The sequence below is a fragment of the Chrysemys picta genome, chromosome 13 (genome assembly GCF_011386835.1).
Source record: "Chrysemys picta bellii isolate R12L10 chromosome 13, ASM1138683v2, whole genome shotgun sequence".
Classification (NCBI taxonomy): Eukaryota; Metazoa; Chordata; order Testudines; family Emydidae; genus Chrysemys; species Chrysemys picta.
The window spans coordinates 36,989,720-37,007,730 of record NC_088803.1 but is presented as its reverse complement, the minus strand read 5'-3'; the positions used below and the strand labels follow the sequence as shown (position 1 = coordinate 37,007,730).

General features: G+C 39.8%; 1 protein-coding gene and 1 long non-coding RNA gene across 14 annotated transcripts in view; one reads left to right on the top strand and one right to left on the bottom strand.

The window, feature by feature from the left end:
* The window catches only part of EYA2 (EYA transcriptional coactivator and phosphatase 2), a 154,335-nt gene that overhangs the window by 48,242 nt on the left and 88,082 nt on the right, over positions 1 to 18,011 (bottom strand). For all 13 annotated transcript variants that reach the window (XM_065566662.1, XM_065566667.1, XM_005304641.4 and 10 more), the window contains 4 exons: positions 14,664 to 14,731; positions 11,360 to 11,537; positions 9,438 to 9,565; positions 8,841 to 8,924 (listed from right to left, as the gene is read on the bottom strand). In XM_065566662.1, the coding sequence (XP_065422734.1) occupies positions 8,841 to 8,924; positions 9,438 to 9,565; positions 11,360 to 11,537; positions 14,664 to 14,731 (458 nt within the window). The remainder of the gene's footprint in view (positions 1 to 8,840; positions 8,925 to 9,437; positions 9,566 to 11,359; positions 11,538 to 14,663; positions 14,732 to 18,011) is intronic.
* LOC101934267 (uncharacterized) overlaps positions 1 to 18,011 on the top strand; it is an 87,491-nt gene that overhangs the window by 54,608 nt on the left and 14,872 nt on the right. The window contains exon 2 of the long non-coding RNA XR_256619.4: positions 7,027 to 7,149. This is a non-coding gene — a long non-coding RNA (uncharacterized LOC101934267). The remainder of the gene's footprint in view (positions 1 to 7,026; positions 7,150 to 18,011) is intronic.

The window sequence follows — 18,011 nt, the reverse complement described above, 5'->3', positions numbered from 1 at the left end:
CAATGCCTTGAAGTTGTTCTACTTTTTATCAGAAGATGGATAAAGTTCATTCATTGAGCAGATAGGCACAGTAGTCCATCCGCTTTAGCTCTGTCAACGCTAGCCCCAAGTATGTCCCTGCTTTAAATGTGCAGCTTATGACATGGCGACAAGAACTTCATGGCAATTCAAAGGATCTCTGAGCAAAACCCCAGGAGTCTATTGATCAGAAAAAAATCTATCCTCAAAACTGCAGAGGCATATGGTTCTTAAGTGCGATGGGAAATAATTCCTGTTATTAAGGCATATGAAAGGGCTTATGCTCAAAGGTTTTGTCAGTCTACAATTTATTTCTCATCACCCTCCCTTCTCCCTCATCAGGAATGTAAAAATTCTCATCAAAAACCCCACACAAAGAAAAGGGCCACATTTTCTCAAACAAGCCCCTGAAGGCCACATGCAAAACACTGTGCACCTGGGTGGAGATGGGTAATAATGGACACCAAACATTTACAACAGGTGTAGCACATATAGAATTACCTGTTTGTGCCTGCATTTTACATGAGGAAGTTAAGGTTTTTAATGCCTGCCCCTAAAATATTAGAAGAAAACAAAATGTCATGATTTAGAGATGCTCAGGAGCAGGTCTTCTTAGCTAGGAATCCAGCACAATTTCTGAAATGTATTTTATGATAGAAATAATCCTTTAATACTCCTAGATGCCACACACGCACTCTGCTTGGAAAATCCCTGGTTTACGTAAACTTTTCTACAAGAGATTAAATCTATAAAAGCTCTTCAGAACATCTCCTGTGCCCATCTTTCAAACTGTCATGGGTCTGTCTTTCCTATTTTGCATTCCTGCTTCCTGTCAGCAGAAATTATTAATATAGAAGTTTGCTCCCAAAATACACATTAGAAAATAACTGAATCACTGCAATTATTTATCCTTATATAGTCTGCCCTCTCCCCAATAATGAACTAATAATTGATACAATGACATGTCTAAAATAACAGACTCTTTATTACCTGCAATGGCTAAATGCTTTTCTTATTTAACTTAAAAAGGCATTAAATACAAAGTTTAGCCTCCAGTGGGTAAAAAAATCTCCAACTTCCTCAGAAAATCCTTCCCAAATTGTATTCATCTTGACTTAATCCAGGATCTACTGAGTGAATTAGGCTGTATTTGTTTTGAAAATCTATTTTATAGAGTTCCAGGGACTCTGTTTTCCTTAGGAAGGGCTTATTCTGCCTTTTTGACCAGGATGCCTGCTAGCAGGCTTCAGCCTAGGTCTCTGCAGGTTGTTAATGTCGTGAGGTACCCAGCACATATGACTAACAAAATGTAAATAAACACAGCTGAGCCAGGGAGAAATTGGAAGGTTTTCTCATTAAAGAAATAAAATAAACAGATGTCCTTAAGCACTTTGGCTCATGTTTGTCAAAGGAACAGAAAACTCTTAGATGTTTGAACAGCAGCAGTGATATAGGGCCACATCTCAAGCAAAAGAAGAAGAATGGGGGGTTGGGGGGAAATCCCTTGGCACTTTGAATTAACTAATAGTCCTCAAGGGAGAGCGCTTTTGATTTGAACCTTAGCAACTTCTACAAATAGTTTTTAACTGCCAAGTAATAAAATGGCTTTTTATTCCTTCTCAGTTTGTAAAGTAGTAAAGGACAGATCCAGCCATTAGAACCATGAATCACCATCAGATTTGATTAAATCCCTATGGTGTTTCAATTGGATAGTAGCTTTGGGGGCCTGTATGAGCACACGGCAATGCACAGCACAAGCTGTTTTAGGCATAAAAGTGAAGGCAGAAAGAAAATCAGGGCTGGGATTTTGAAAGGGCCTTGTGTACAACTGGTCAGAAGTTCTTGGATGAAATATTTTTTTCTGAAAATGCCAATTCCCTTTTGTCAGGAAGGTTTCTTAGGTCCAGGATGGAGTTTCTGGACAAAACAAGAGACACCCACCCACCCCAGGATAGCCAATAGCCCAGTGGTTAGGGTAATCACATGGGATGTGGGAAGACACCCACGTTAAACTCTTGCTCCAAATCAGGCAGAGCAGGAATTTAAACGCGGGTCTTCCACATCCCAGATGAATGGATTACTGGCTACTCTGGGGGAGGTCTCTCTCCCTTGTTTTTCCATGAAAAAATTAAAAAGATCTCAGGTTTGTCCCAATACGAAACCAACTACTGAAACCTGGAAATTCTCTGTGAAACAGAATTCTTGTTTTCTGGCCAGACTTAGTCATGAGAGAGTTAAGCATCTAATTCCCATGGAAAGTCAATGGAATTGGGCACCTAATTCCCCAAGGTCCCATTGAAAATGCCTTAAAGCTGCTGTTGGAGTAGAAATCTCAAAAGTCAATCAAGCATACAAGAAACTAGGAAAACCCAGAAATATACTGTAAGGGGTGGTGAAACTCTGGTTCAGGCTCTCCCTCAGACTTGAACCTGTCACTAATGAGGTTACACAGAGCAGAGACACTGTGGATACAGAGGATTATTCCCTACAGTATGTTTCCTAGTGCTTTTCCCAGGCTAGTTTTAAAGTGTCCCAATGATGGAGCTTTCACCACTTTCCTAGGAAAGTTTATTCCACAGTCGAATAATGCTCACCAGGAAGACACTTTTCCTTTCAGCTTACTGGAATTCTCCGTTTGTTCCCTAAAGTTTCCTCAGTGTTCCTAAGTAAAGCTGGACCAAACAGGCATAGTTAAACTGCAAACCACTTAGTTTCAGGGTTTTATTTTAAAACTGGAAATCTGGCCATGTTTGTCAAGGTGCAGTGAATCTATGCTCAGTTTTGGGCAATCTTGAGCCAATGTATAGTTTTGGGTGGAAGCTGTATAAAACTCAGTAGGTTTAACCTCACTTCAACTTGAACCTGGTGATTCTAGATGAATTTCACTTTGTAATCCAGGGATCGTTGTTTGAACCCAAAATACAGCGCAAGACAGCCAACCTTGCCTGTGTTATCTCATAAGATTAGTTGAAATTGATTCATTTCTGCAAAAATACAAGCTTTTGACAGATTGACATTTTCCAATGGAAAAACATTCAAATTAGAAAATTTCCAACCAGCTTTAGTATTTGCAGTGGTACAGATTACACCTGTTTGAAACTGGGATAAATTCCTCTGTGCTTTCCTTGCCTACCATATGCTTTGCACTGGCGGTTGCTGGCTACTAATGGCTGGAATTGAGATAAATCCCCAAGACAGATAAAGCCTGAGATGGTATAGTATAAGAAACAGCTAATTTTAAATTCTCCCATTCTAAATAAACTAACATCCAGAAAATGAGTGTCAGGGCATAACTGTTTCCAAGGTTTTTGTTTAAAAATTAGACACAATGTGCTCTGTTATGCATTTGCAGTGGTGTCTGTTAAAATCAAGTCAATCTGAGATGCTGACTAATTCCAGAAGTTAATGTGCATCTTACATTCAAATTTACAGCTCAAAACCCCTTGTTGACTTTTAGACAATATTAAAGGGCTGATGAAGATCCATCAAAATTCCATGTTCTGGTAGCAACATCAGCTGTTTTCTGAAATTTTCAGTTTTGTAATTCAGTGCTAAATTGAAATCCATTCCATTTGTCCCCAAGGCTTGTTATATGGAAGGAGTAATTATAATATTAGATTCAGTTCATCAGTCCCTTTTTTTAAATGTTACAGTAGCACTCAGAGACCCCACCTAAGATTAGGGCACCATCGTGCTAGGCACTATACTAACAGAGTAAGAGACATTACCTGCCCTGAAGAACTTAGTCTAAATATACAAAACAGAAAAAGTGTGGGAGTAAGGAAGTATTATTATCCCCTACTTAACATGCCACCAGCTGGGTAAAAAAAACGTATTTAGTGTCCCTCTTTTTCATTCATTAAAGAAGTGTTAGAGTGAACTATCAAATAATTGTGTTTCACTGCTACTGGGAAGGAATGCAGAAAAGACCCCTAACAACTGGGACGTGCAAATTAAAAAATCTGTTGACAATTAAGGTTATAGAAGCTATGAGGAATGGGTTTAGAAATTTCCCAAAATTTGGGCACAGGGAGAGGAAAATAGGTCAATGAATTCTCTTGACAAGAGTATTTGCTACTTCCTTTACCAAGTATTAAATTAACAGCACCTAAAGAGTCACTTTTCTGCCCTGTGTCTGGTTATTTCAAACCAAAACTTGGAACGAGAGGCCAAACCTGGTAACGTACCATCCTCCTGTCTGAGACCTCTGCACTGAATTCAGCTAAAGTGCTAGTAACAATGCAATTGGTTTTAACTCACTTATTTCCCCTTGTGTTTTCCTCAGAGGCCTGTACTTCAGTGTTCAGTTCTTTACAGACTAGTAAAGAGTGCAATCATCCTTTCTACTGCATGGAAGCTCTCTTTAATATGTGCCTGAAGGGATTAGAAAGGCTGGGTGGGGTGTATATTAAGCCATAAAAATGAACTGCTATGTCTATTGAGCATTCTAGTCTCACAGCAAATACTCTACACCCATACTGTAAGCAGAAGCCTGTGGAACAGGTTTCTAAACTCTACTGAATACAGTATTCAGGGTTAATTGAATATAGTGGTGGAACCTCTGCATCCAGGGGCCTCCTGCTGAGAGGCAAAGGGGTGGAGAAATTTTCTCCTGCTTGCCAGTTTCTTTACCACATTCAGCTAGAACAAAAACTCACTTTACCTGCACATGGAAGATATTTTGTTATTTTGATAGCTATTCCACTTCACAATGGGAATAGCAATGGCACATCCCCTTAATCACAAGCATGGCAACTGAGGACCAGCCTCTGTCCTGACAGGCTCAGCTGGGAATTGTACCCTCAGCATATACAGGTCTGTTGGTGTCACTAGGCATAGCTACCAGGTAACTCGGGAGAGTGGAAGGCCAAAAGTGCCGATGAAGCTCTTCTGCTCTGGGCCTACCTGAACCACAAAACTCCATCTTGTGAACTCTCACCTACTTCTATGCTAACTGCTTACATGCTGAAGCAGAAATGTAAGGGTCAGCTTTTCTAGCAGGCAGCTGCTGTAAACAGGCCTTGCAAGGCCAAAAGATAAGCAGACGAATGGGAACTTTTCTAATTGTAACTGCTACAGAAGGGAGGGGTGGGAGGGGTAAGAGGGAGTAACAGAACAAAGGCTTACACAGAAACAGCTTGGAATATAAAAGGGAAAATTTTATTTGTATGTGCTGCACTTGATCTGAGACATGCTGGTCTCCTAGTGCCCTTTCAGAGCTCTGAAATAAACTTGACTTGCTTTCTCCCCTCGGTGTCTTTATTGGTGCCAAGCACACCGGGCAACGAACCCCTGTTTGCCATCTCGAGGCCCAGTTCTGGGCAGGCAACAGGTCTGTCGCATCTTATGCTGGGGTTACGTTCCGCAGTCAGCGCGTAAAGCGAAAATCGCGAATAGTCAAAATTACATTGAGTGTAATGGCGGGCGGAATCGCCCGCACTACAGGTACAGTATTAAAATTGTTATTTTTCTCTTTTTGTTTTTGTTTTTGCCGACCGCATAAAGCTGAAATCGCGCATGTTCAATGCGCGTAAGATGCGACAGACCTGTAAGGCTATCTTTTGACTTCCAGGATGACATGGTGACTTCTCACAATACAGACACAACTCATAGGTGCACAGAAGCATCCATTGTACTGCAAGTCTCACCTTTCCTACAGCTGCTCCTCCCCCAGCCCCCTCTCTAAGGCATAGGAAACACTTTTTAAAAAAACTTTATCCCATCTGTTGACATTTGTTTGTGAAAAAAATACCTGGAAAGAAAGTAAAGGGAGACCTGGAGCTCACAGGCCACTTTTGGTTTCCAACAGAGGGGATATGTTGTAGGGACTGCATGGGAAACCCATTAAGATTAAATATAAGGAGGCTGAATAGTCTGTTGGCCAGAGCAGAGGACTGAGGCTGGGAGATAAGTAGAAGCAGAAGTCCAGGCTCAGCCATTAATATGCTGTTTGACCATGGGCAAGTGATCAGTCCACCTTGTGCTGCAATTGTTATTATTATTTATTGCTGCTACGTGCTCAGTGCTTTCCAAACACTTCCAGAGGACAGTCTCTGCTCCAAGGAGCTCATTATCTAAGGAATGGCCTGGCTTTGAGTGGGATGTTCCCGCCTTATAGTTGTGACTTGGAGAGAATAACTAGGAGCTCCAGCACTAGATGTGGTCAGAAAATTTAAACCAAAACAAAGTTTTGATGAAACCTGGAAAATACTGTGAACTTTTTTTTTTGTTTTGCAAAAGAGGTTTCGGTCAGCTCTACCCTACTAGTATGGTCAATGAGGTACTGCTGGTAGAAGTGTGTGCTTTTGGAGGTGAGAGAGCAATGGTTCTAATCCCAGCTGCCCCAGTAGAAGAGGGAGATTTAATTATTAATGTGTCTGTCTAATAAGAGGCATGTTTATTTTTAATATCGATTATAGATAAAAATAATAAATTTTAGGCCTGGATATCGGAGATTAATACTTTCTGTATTATTCAGGTATGAAATTTTGGAGCTCTATTCCACTCTGTCTTGGCTGCTTCTCTCATATTTGTGAATTCAACTTGCTTAAACACTTCTGGATTGGGTTTATTATTTAATGGTTCCCATGACAGAAGTTTGGTGTGTGTTCCATTTCCCTTTTGACTTAGAGCCTGATCCAAAATCAATTTATTTCAATGTGGGTTTTTAGATCAAAACCTTGGTTAATCATCGTTTTAGTTTTGAGCCATTTTCCTTATAGAAAAGTTCTATGGAATTCAAAAGAGATTAAACCAGTAGGATCTGTAGAAATTCAATGGGGTTCTATAAAAGTTATTCAAAAAATCTTTTAGAACTTAACAGCAAAGGAGAGCCTTTCTAACAATATTTTTAACCAGCCCTTCAAATTCTATAATTCTCTATTCTACAGAATGCTTAAGAACTATCCTATGGAAAGGTTCTCACTTTATTTTCCATAGAGCATTTTCATACTGGACAGCCTTGTGTGTTTTCATTTTCCTATTTTCTCCCCTCAATCCCTTATGCAGGCAGGTTTTCAAAAGTCCTCAGGATTACCCTAACTCTGCCTTCCATTGAAGTGAAGGGTAAGACTCCCACTGAAATCAACATGAGTTTTACCACTGAAGTCAATGGGAATAGTTATGTCCATGGTAAGTGCTTTTGAAAATCCTAACCTAAAGTTCACTTTCTTGGTTCTCCCTAACCTTCGCATATGCTCTTTCAGAATATGCAGCCTATGTTCACATAGCCTCAATTACAGCTCCCTGATCCAGAGACGAGTCTATGTTGGCCCCAGTGCAATATGCTCCAGGTCATCTCATCTTAGTAGAGGATCTGTACAATGTAACTGAGCTCAATCACCACCATTGAATTACCTTGCCCCGACATACTTCCTGTGCCCAGGACGGCTAGCACAGGAGCTGACTTTGCACCAGCATGAAGTTGCCCTCCATTAGGGAAATTCTCCATCAGCCATTTACCACCAAAACTCAATCCTCGGTATGATTGCACAAGTTTATTTTTCTCTATCTTGCCTGTTCCTTTTCTATTTTTTGCATGCAGCCAGGTGAGAACTTACACAATGTCTGCTGCGAATTGTCTCATTCATTACATTCAGTGGGAAAAGAAATGATTCCAATTGCCCTGTACAACATAGGCCTGAATAAATCCCTGTTCGGAAATGTGTGCTTGATTTTCAGAAGGTGCTGCTAGAAGTGTTAGTGGCATTCCAAATGCTGCAGTGGATTTCTGCACCACAAACACCATTTTATATCCTTTACAAGTGTGCACATCTAACAGCGGACAATAAATCTATCTCACTAATTACACATCCAGGTTGTTATAACCATCATAAATCAAGTACAGCTGGTAAAGCCATAAAATGATGTCAAATCATATTTCTAGTTTCTAAAGAGAAATAGGATTATTTGCCAGTCTCTCAATGAAGCTGCAATGTTAAAAGTCATATGCAGAAACAGTTGTCAAATAGGTTATCCACCTTTAATTAGGTAATGATATTGTCTTTTTCTCTCTCTTCACTTAAAAATGCTTGACATTATGTAACTCAGTCATTTGAACAAGAATTTATAATAGGAAAACTGCCATACAAATAAATGAGGTATAGGCACTATTATTATTAAGTACCTGCTATTTCAGAATTCCTTAGCAGCCAAGTTCAGTGTATTTCAAAGCTTCCTCTATTAATTACAGATAGGGTTTGCTAAATAAATGCCACCATCAGCTTAAACACCAGATTTTCAAAGGTATTTATGTACCCTAAAGATGCCGACTGGGGCTAGTAGGCCCTAGGCCCTTTTGAGAATCCTACTCATGTGCCTAAATACCTTTAAAAATCTAGCCTTAAGTGGCCATCTGAGATCGTTAGTGGGAAGATGCAATGCTACACTTGGAATGAACTTGGGTTAATCAATATAAAAAGTCTCTTAAAAAAAAGAAATCATTTGTCTGAGATTCTTATGAAAACAATAGACCAGCAGAAAATATTACTGTGTGCAGGCTAGAGTTACTATTTTCTGGCTGCTGGATAAGTTATTTCTCCTAGGAGAAAGGCCTTGAAAGAACAACAGCTCAGTGTCCTATCTAGCAGCAACTGAACAATGCAAGCTTTTGAAGAAGCGGGGCTACATACAATATAAAGGGAAACTAAATTAAATTTTCACATGTTTGAGGGAAATACCACTGGACTTATTTATAACAAAATCTGTCTGAACAAAATGGGCAGCATCTGTTAGAAAAGCTGCCTTATTAACTGCCCCCACAATTCCCAATGCAATTTTGCTTGACAAACAATAATGTTAAAAAAATATGAATTAAATTTTACCTTCCCATATCTGGATGCAAAGGTTCCCGTGAGCAAGGAGTGAAAAATAATTATCGTCTCATCCAAATCCCACACAAACACCCGCTGTGATGAAAGACAAGGAGGAGGGAAAGAGACAAATACATTCACACGTTAAGCATCTTCAGGAGTGCATTTAATTAAGAAAAAATATTAGGTGGCTACAACTTTTTTAAGGTAACAAAACCACTTTAAACATTGATCATAGATGCCTTTTTAAGGTTGGTAAAAAAACAAACAAAAAAACCCCAAACTCTGCTCTCCGATTCCATATATGCTCTGACAATCTGCTATCCCAATATGCATAGAAATCCCAGTAGGATATTATGTCAGGAGAGCAAAATAACAGAATCCAACGCTGCCTTAAAAGCCAGAGTGCAAAATTTTGCCTATGACAATTACACTGAGACAACAATCATTTTTCTTTTAAAACTACATCAGCCATGGTGGCTATAGTCTCAAACATCTTGCCTATGTTTTGGCGCATACCGTTCTCTAGTCTAACAGCGGATTATTTGTAAATCAACGTAGCAATTTCTCTTGGCTGGATTTACTATCAAAAGGAATTAATATTATTACCTCAATCTCATTGTCAACTGCAGGGGAAGGATCGTTGCTTCTTTTTGATCGGCCTCGTAACTTTCCATCAGACCCTCGGTGTTGCCTGTCTGTTTCTGTATCTTTTACTGGTGTGGTTGCATATTCCCCTATTGAGAGAAAAAGGGATCCCGCTGAAAGCCTAAAATTTGCAACCTTTCACGTGTGGTTCTTGCGATACTTTTATGTTATCCAAAAAGTATCTTTTAGCAAAGGTGTGACAACTGCTTTGGTATTTGGTATTTAGCTATTGCACAAACCACTTAAAAAAAAAAAAGTTTGTTCCAAAGGTTTGTGTTTGAATGGGTCAAACAATAGAAACATTTCACAAACATTTAAGAAAATATATTTTCAAGTTAAAAAAAATACATGATATTTCATTTTTTTGAAAATTTTCACACTTTTTAAAATCAGGGTGGTTTTTTTGGTATTCTGGGGTTTCCTTTCTCCCTTTTTCTCTTTTCTATTGGAAATGGGGAAGTAAAAAAAACAAAATTTCAAAACATGATTTTTTTTCCCAACGAATTTTCATTATTAAAAAGGCCATTTTTCAACAACAAAAAATAGTTTAAAAACCCAGCTCTAGAATATTCCCAAATACATGTGTGTTTTAATCCAGTTTAGCTGTTTATCAGAGGACAGAGGTACAGCAGTTTAGAAACACTTGAGAAGAAACCGGAGGTGAAGGTCACTATGTAAAGTATCAATTGATAGGATTCACTTTCATAAAACTCTCTAGATATCACTTACGTTAAATTACAAATCCTTTTCAAACATTTTTCTTGTCACCTTGCTAACTTGTGGCCTCTCAACCCTCCTGGTACAGATGCACTCTTCTTAAGGAGAGTTTGGGTTGTTCCTAACAAGCCTCTTTGAAATCACCGTTTCTCAAGTAGGCTGAGATAAGATCTAAGGAATAGAAAATCCTCCAACTGCTTTTAGAGCAATCTGCGATCACTTTTTAAAAGCAATATTAGTTTATTTTTCTTTTTGAACAACCACAGATGTTCGGATTTGTTCCATAAGTCAGCAGACCATACAATGGGCGTATATTGTGATCATCCACAAATTATGTGGTATTTTATATAAATGTTATTGCATGCCAATGAAAACTTTAGTGGAAAAGTGACATCTGAAAGCTGTATTCAGACAGTACATAGGAGGATAATGATCTGTCAGTAATTCCATAGACCGCTTGAGCCCTCAGAGTCTGAAAAGTAAGCACTCCAGGAGAGCCGAGATAATTTCAAAGGTATTGATGCCATATGTGGAATTCATAATTGACATTTAACTCAACCTGTTTTCTCTTGATTTTTTTTTTAAGAGAGAATCACTTGAATTCCTTTTAACATACTTATGAAGTCGGATATTACGTTTAGTGGTTAGAAATTAGCTAAAAACTAGAAGGAGGCTGCAAAGTTAGGAACTTTTTAGATTTTGGATGTGTTTGGATATAGGATTTTGGGTTGGGCTCATCACTAATAAAAACTATCTGTTAACACACTAGCCTATTGTTTAAAAGTCATGATTAATAACATTTTCCCTTTCTATACCATCTTTTATTTGAAGGTGTGAGATCACTCACACCAGGAACACATTTAAGCTATAGGAAGCAATTAAGAAATACTCATGAAAAGAACGTGGCTTATTCTTATAGAGCTGACATTTTCTAAATTGTTCTCTAAAGTTGTGCCTGCAGTTGTAAAGTCATCGTCCTTTGCCCCCACAAAGGACATGTGCAAAATTGCAGGTGTAAGTAACAGAACTTTGCCATGAACTTTAATTTGTTGGTGTAAATTTATACGCTCACAAATCAGACAGCAAAGTTGTATTATTTGTGCCCACAGATGATTGAGCTTGTAAAACAGTGAATTGGTTTTAAATAATATAATGTATCCACCTACCAGACAGTGATTCTGTGCTTTGACTAGTGATGTTGTGTGAAGATTCTTGGAGAGAGTATGTGGATGTCGGGATGGCTGATGGACTGATGCTATTCGCCGATACATAAGGAGAGTTGTAGGAAGAGGTGTAATACTGAGAGTACTGGCTTTGAGGAAAGCTTGGATAGGACGAGTATTCCTTTGGGGGAAAAGAGACATGAGTAATCCTTCTGCATCACAGGCTTTTACTACACAGACAAGTGGGTAAGGTAATGCATGTGGCAGATACTTTCAAGAGTCGTGGGATCTGGTCACTTTTTCCAAAGAATCTTGTTCAAGTCACTTTGGTAGGTATTTCTGCTTCGCCCATGTCTATTTCTGCTTCATTGGCATCAGCAGAATTTACAAGAAGACAGGAGTCATAACAAGCCCTGCCTTTTTCTGTGGAATTCGTTCACCACGGCTGGCCCTTTCTGAGCACAGGGTGCAGCAATTTGATGCAGGGGAGTGATGTGAACTACTGTTTCAAAAGGGACTGAGGTGAGACAGGTGGCCACTGTAAGCAGTTCTAAGCACAGGAGTAATTAAAAGAACAGGTGAAAAATGCAGAGGGGGAAAAATCACAAAAATATTTGCAATTTTCCTCTACCTGTTATCAAAGTTTTTGATCAACTGTAGAACTGGTTACAAAATGAAAAAAATAATACCCAGTTCTTATAGAGCGCTTTTCATCAGTAAATCTCTAAGCCCTTTACAAAGGAGGGTACCATTATCCCCATTTTACAGATGGGGAAACTGAGGCATAGAGGTGCCGTGATTTGCTCAAGTTTACCAAACAGGCCAGGGACGGAGCCAGGAATAGAGCCCAGGGATTCTGAGTCCCAGTCTAGTGTTCTATCCACTAAGTCACACAGAAATTTCTAGAAAATATTTAAAGTGTTTTCCAAACCATTTAGTTAGTGAATAACAAGGAGTCCGGTGGCACTTTAAAGACTAACAGATGTGCCACTGAACGTTAGGTGTCTTTAAGGTGCCACCGGACTCCTTGTTGTTTTTGTGGATACAGACTAACACAGCTACCCCCCGATAGTGAATGAATCCCTAAACAATCACCCCTTCCCACGGGTAAGTTAACTACAGATGATCTTTGGGGGTTGAGGGAGGAGGATTAATCCCAATACACCTCACTGGAACTCAATTCCCGGGAGAGAAACATTTTAAGCAATCTTAGGCCTGAAGTTAATGGGAAGTGTCCATTGACTGATTCAGTAGGAGTTGGATCAGGCCCATAACAAAAGTATCACAATAATAAGTCCCTTTGCTGAGTTCAGCATACAGCACGTTTCTAGGCTCTCAACTGAAGTTACAGGGCCTCTCCGTGAGGGATGAGTGTACTGAATACTACTTACCACACTCTAGGATTTAATAAGACATATACATTAATTAAATGGACAGCATCAAGGTCAGGAGGTCTAAAATAATACCTTCCAGCTGTGTTTTGCTTTTCAAGAGCACATATGCCCTTCATAGCCTCCCTCCATTCTGCCTATCTGTTCCTTCCCTGTGAGGAGGTGGGATATTGAAATACACAAGATTATTCCTCTCTGGGCACTTCAAAACATGATTTTTGTTGTTGCTGTTGTAAATTTCAGACCCTAGCATATTTACATCAATTGATCTGAATGGAGTGACAAAGCAGTACGGGGATGCAGGTACCAGTGACCTCCAAGCCACAGTCTAACACACTGGGGTGGTTGCTGGTAGTGGTTGCTGGGGTGGTTGCTGGTGTTTGACTATTTATCACTGCTCTAGCCCTCATGTTGGGAGAGCTGATGAGGGTGCCAGAATCAGGAAAAGCAATTTAAAAACACCATACTTTTATTTTTAAATTAAACAATAGTTCTGCTTTGGGTATTTCAACCCTGAAAAAAACAAATCACAGGTTGAAGGTGGCCTACCAAAGGTTTTTTTTTTAAACTTTAAGTCTTTGCCCATTTTTGCTTCTTCATGACATACAACGAAAGGCTGAAAGTGGAATTTTTTTGTTTTAAAGATTTGTCAATTTTTTTTTTTTTTTACTTCAGAAATAGCAAGAATGTCAAACCCGATCTTCTCTGGCAGTTGTGCAGGACAGTGTAAGGGTCTCAGATGAATCTTGTGAGCTCTAACTCTTTAACTTAAGGGGTGGAATACTGAATTATTAACAAAGAGGCTTTCTCAGAAATGTTCATGCGACACTGATTTTAAATAGGTGTTAACTAAAAATCCCTCCTTCCCTCAACTAATCGTGTTTTAGGCTGATGTGATAATTCAACTAGTTCTCAGTCACCAGAGAGTCCTCAAGGGCAAACAGACCTGAGTTTCCAATACAAAATAAAGCTGAAAAGAAAACTAAAGCTTTTTTCATTTTTTCTTAAGGTCTTTTTTAACCCATCATTAAAAAAAAAAAGGCACAAGCAGAATTATTTTTCTCTTTTGCAGGTCACCTTCAAACTTCAATCCGGTGCATGTCTATGGGCCTTTACTGACCATACTGTCTTTCAGCAGAATATGAAACAAAGAAACAACCCACTATTGTTTTCAGAAATACAAGAGCCACAATCCGTGGGAGGACTTGCTAAGGACAATGTCTTCATGTTTGGTCCAGCCAAACTGAGCAACTGGCTATTAAGCAGCCTGAATTTTCTTATTGTGTGTGTGTGCCTTATATAATACACACACACACTATATATATATATATAAATATATAAAGGTGCCAACAAATGCAAAGTGTGAAGCTCACAGACAGGTGTACACTCAAATAAGGAAGAGTACAGATGGCTCAGATAGCTCACGATTCACCAGGGGCTGTGTATGACACTTTCAGATTGTTTATTCATATTTATTACCTAAAGCCAAGAGACCAGAGGAAAGGGTGCAAAGGGGGAGCTCTCTATAGATGATGGAAAGACACTGCTTTTAAGAAAGCTATCATATGATACCATGGGCTCCCCATAAGAATTCTGAAATGCTTTCAACAGTGCAACCCAATTACTGCCCAGGTCAGAGAACGCCAGCGGTGAGAGATACAGTTTTGGCAGGGCTCCGTTGCAAAGCTCCCCGCTGAGCCATTGCTGTGCATATATGTATCCATTTATTTAAAACAAAAAAGGCCAGATGTTAGGTCAATCACCAGGTCAGGTATCCATGGATATAGGTGGTGTCTGTGACTACATAGACTATTAACCTCCTTAAATACATGTGAAAATTGTGGCAGTCTCTCTGACCTGGAAGATCTCTAAGTCTTTAAAATAAGAGACATTGCAAATAACTTCTGAGGCTGTACCTGATGTACAGTGCTGAATCCTGCAGAATTGGTCAGGCCGTTGGCTCCTTGGTAAATCCCTGATGTTCCTATGAAAAATAATATCACATTTACATGTAACAGATTTCCTAAAATCAATGTAACAGAATATGCTTACATCGACAGTCACACAATGGTAGGAATAATACATTTATCCTACAAAGCAGTATGTGGCAAGTCAAGAAAGCTAGGGAATTGCTTCTAATGCCAAGGTTTGGGCCACTGCTGAATTCAAAGGTAATCGCAAAATCCATTTTAAAAATATGTAATGGAGCCAGGAAGTATGCTGAAGCTGGAAAACTTGGTTGAAAACAAGCTTGCAACATGGGTCCTTGTGAAACATGATTTGTATTTTTCAAGATACATCAGGAAAGAACTTTCCAAATGTCTTCCTAAACTGTGCCTCTAGAGTTTACATCTTTTCATCCACATAAATACCTGCAATTGTACATCCCATCAGTTGTTTGTTGAACAAAGACTTCAGGTGCAAGGCATATACCCTGCAAATATATGTCTTGGTAAACCAAGTATACATGAAGTTTGAAAATTTGGACCTGTATGCCTCTTTTCAGGGTTAGAATTTCGTTGTCAAGGTTTCTGGGCAAGCAGTGACTGGAAGCATTGGCCCTGCTTAGTCCTGGTGTTACTAAGAAGAGGGATGGATGCCTCATATCACTCTTGCATAGTTTCCTCTGGGTGATATTTGCATCTGCTGCTGGGGGGAAGAGCTATTGCATCTGTGTGCAGCGATGGGGGTGGGGGGAAGGGGAGGATTGAGAATTCAGAACGAGGACGGGAGGGGGAATTGGTCATGGTGCAGAAACAGAATATCCTGAAGCTTCCCATCCCCTAGATTCTGCCCCCTGGAAATGTCTAGACCATTATTTTAACTGCAGTCTACAAAGTTTCAGCTTCAGGAGCTCCCTCTTCAAATGATTGGAGAACCACATCCTGAAAGCTCTTCTTCCTTCAGTGTGTGTGGTAGGACAATAACTCAGAACCATGTGGTTTGTCCTCTAATTTGTGAAGCAATGCTAGCTCCCAGAGCTGGTCCCAATTCTGCTTGTAAGCTACCCTCCTATCTAACACAGAGACAATCTAAAGACCATATAGTGCTCTATCTTGATGGAAACCGCCAGCCTCCAGAAAGCATTACCTTTTGTGATCCATTATCTCTGTGGCAGCCTCAACTTCATATTAGTAATGAAGGCAGCTGGGATCTGCAAGCTAGATGTTATTTTGTGCCCCTGATCCTTGGCTGGACATCATTTAATCACCCTTTTGTTTTATTAGGCTAGAACCTGAGGACCCTAATTGCAGATACACATAAGAGCGTCATTTTTCTTACTCTGGCTAGTGCCATGTGAATTGCTCTCTCTCTCTAACTGTTAGGATCTTTATGACCAGTGCTGCTCTAACCAGAAGTTGTAAACAAATGCCTCTCAATGTCTTCACGTGGTGTGCCTTCTCCAAAGATTGGCTTGTTTGTTTTTATTTTAAGACCCTAGATTAGCTGAGGAATGGACAGCTGAACAAACTGCAGCCCGCCAAGTGCAGTCACAAAAGCACATGCAGTGAGAAATAAATCTCATGCCAAAAAGAAACAAGGAGGAGGATCTGCATCCAGAACTAATTTGTCGCCACATGTAGCCTTTAAAAGCCTTACAAAAAAAAGTGGGAGGGGGAGGGAGGATGGGTTGATCAAGAGCTAAAGTTTTCTTCCAGTGCAGCCCCCTGTAGAATGCCAGACTCTGCCATTTCTTCATCTGGGGACCATCCCACATTATTTTTTTTACACACACACACACACACACACACACGAGAAACACATCAAAAAGAACCTGCAGATATTAACAGCTTTTTTTGTTTTCTGGTGAAACAGGTCTACCCCTATGCAGAAAGAATGTCAGTGGGTAAATCAAAATCTAAGAGATTAATAGGCCAGGCCTGGTTTTCAAACAAGCAGTGCTGGTAATTGCATGGGTCCCTGGATACACTCAGTGGTCCAGGTCCTCAGTTTGTGTAAATGCTTCAATATTCACTGAAGTCCACTGCTGAGGATCTGAAGCAGAGAGTCGTGCCCTGGTGGCATTAGAAGAGGAAGCGTCACATGAGCAGATTTCACCTGCTACTAGTGGTTCTGGAGGACATGGCAACTCACTGCCCCATCCCACCCTTCCAAAATGGTCAAGCCAGCCCTTCTGTAGTAGCCTGGAAGAGCATTTCTATACTACCGCACCCTCAGCTAGACATTCATCCCACACTCAGTTTTGTCATTTCTTCTTTGCACATTTTTTTAAAAGTGTCTTAATACTAAAAACAGGATGAATAGATTCCCGGAGTAACTAAGCATCTCTGAACAGAGTATGAAGGAGAGTAATAGAGCCCCAATGCTTACAGGCAAATACAACTTTCACAGAACACAAAACAGCTCTTGTACACAGAGCTCAAAACAATACAAGAGGGAATTTTTGATCTTCCTCAACTGTCAGTTTAAAACAATCCATCATCCTTTATTAAAACTGTCAGGAGGGGGATGAGTTAGCTCGAGGGACTCATGCTCTATGTGTAAATTGTGATGAGAACATGTTTATTGCTGTGCTACTTGCAGATGATACTGTACTTCCTGTTTTCCAAACGATTAGAGGTAATTATATAAAAGTCAAAATGTAATATGGGAATGAACTTGCATTGAACTTTGCACCTGCTGTGTAACCAAAGTGTGTGTTTGTGTGTGTATGTGGAGGGGGGTTGCAGGAGTAGCGTGTGGGAGGGTTGAGCTTCATAGCCTCCTATCAAATTCAAGACCAGATTCTACACTATGGATTAAACTACTCCAAAAACAGTATAGTGCAAAAAGAAAAGTGTTGGAGAGTTAATGTCTCTTTGAGGAAATCTATGCTCAAAACCACAAAAATATTCTGCACACAAAAGTAACTTAGCAAGCTCTCTTCCCAGATGTGTACAATGCTGCTCCTTTTCCCATGGGATTTTAAAAGGGAAAATTTGAAAGAAAAAAATACTTTCTAATGCTGTAATTTTATCCTTCAGTGAATTTAGGGAAGGCAGAAAGTTGCTAGATTGACAAATCTGGAGAAATGAATCCAGGGTAGAGGCAATGGACGCTTCCCATATACATACACTGTCTTCTGTCAATGTGTCCCGACCGTGACTAGAAGCATCCACCTCTTGGAGAAAGGAGTTCAGTCTCCATTGACCATTAAATACTCAGCCTCTTTGCTGAGACTGCCAACAAGGGCAGTTCCTGCCAATTGTGAGAGAGGCAGAATTGACACCTGTCTACTGGGAACTGGACCAAGACATATCATC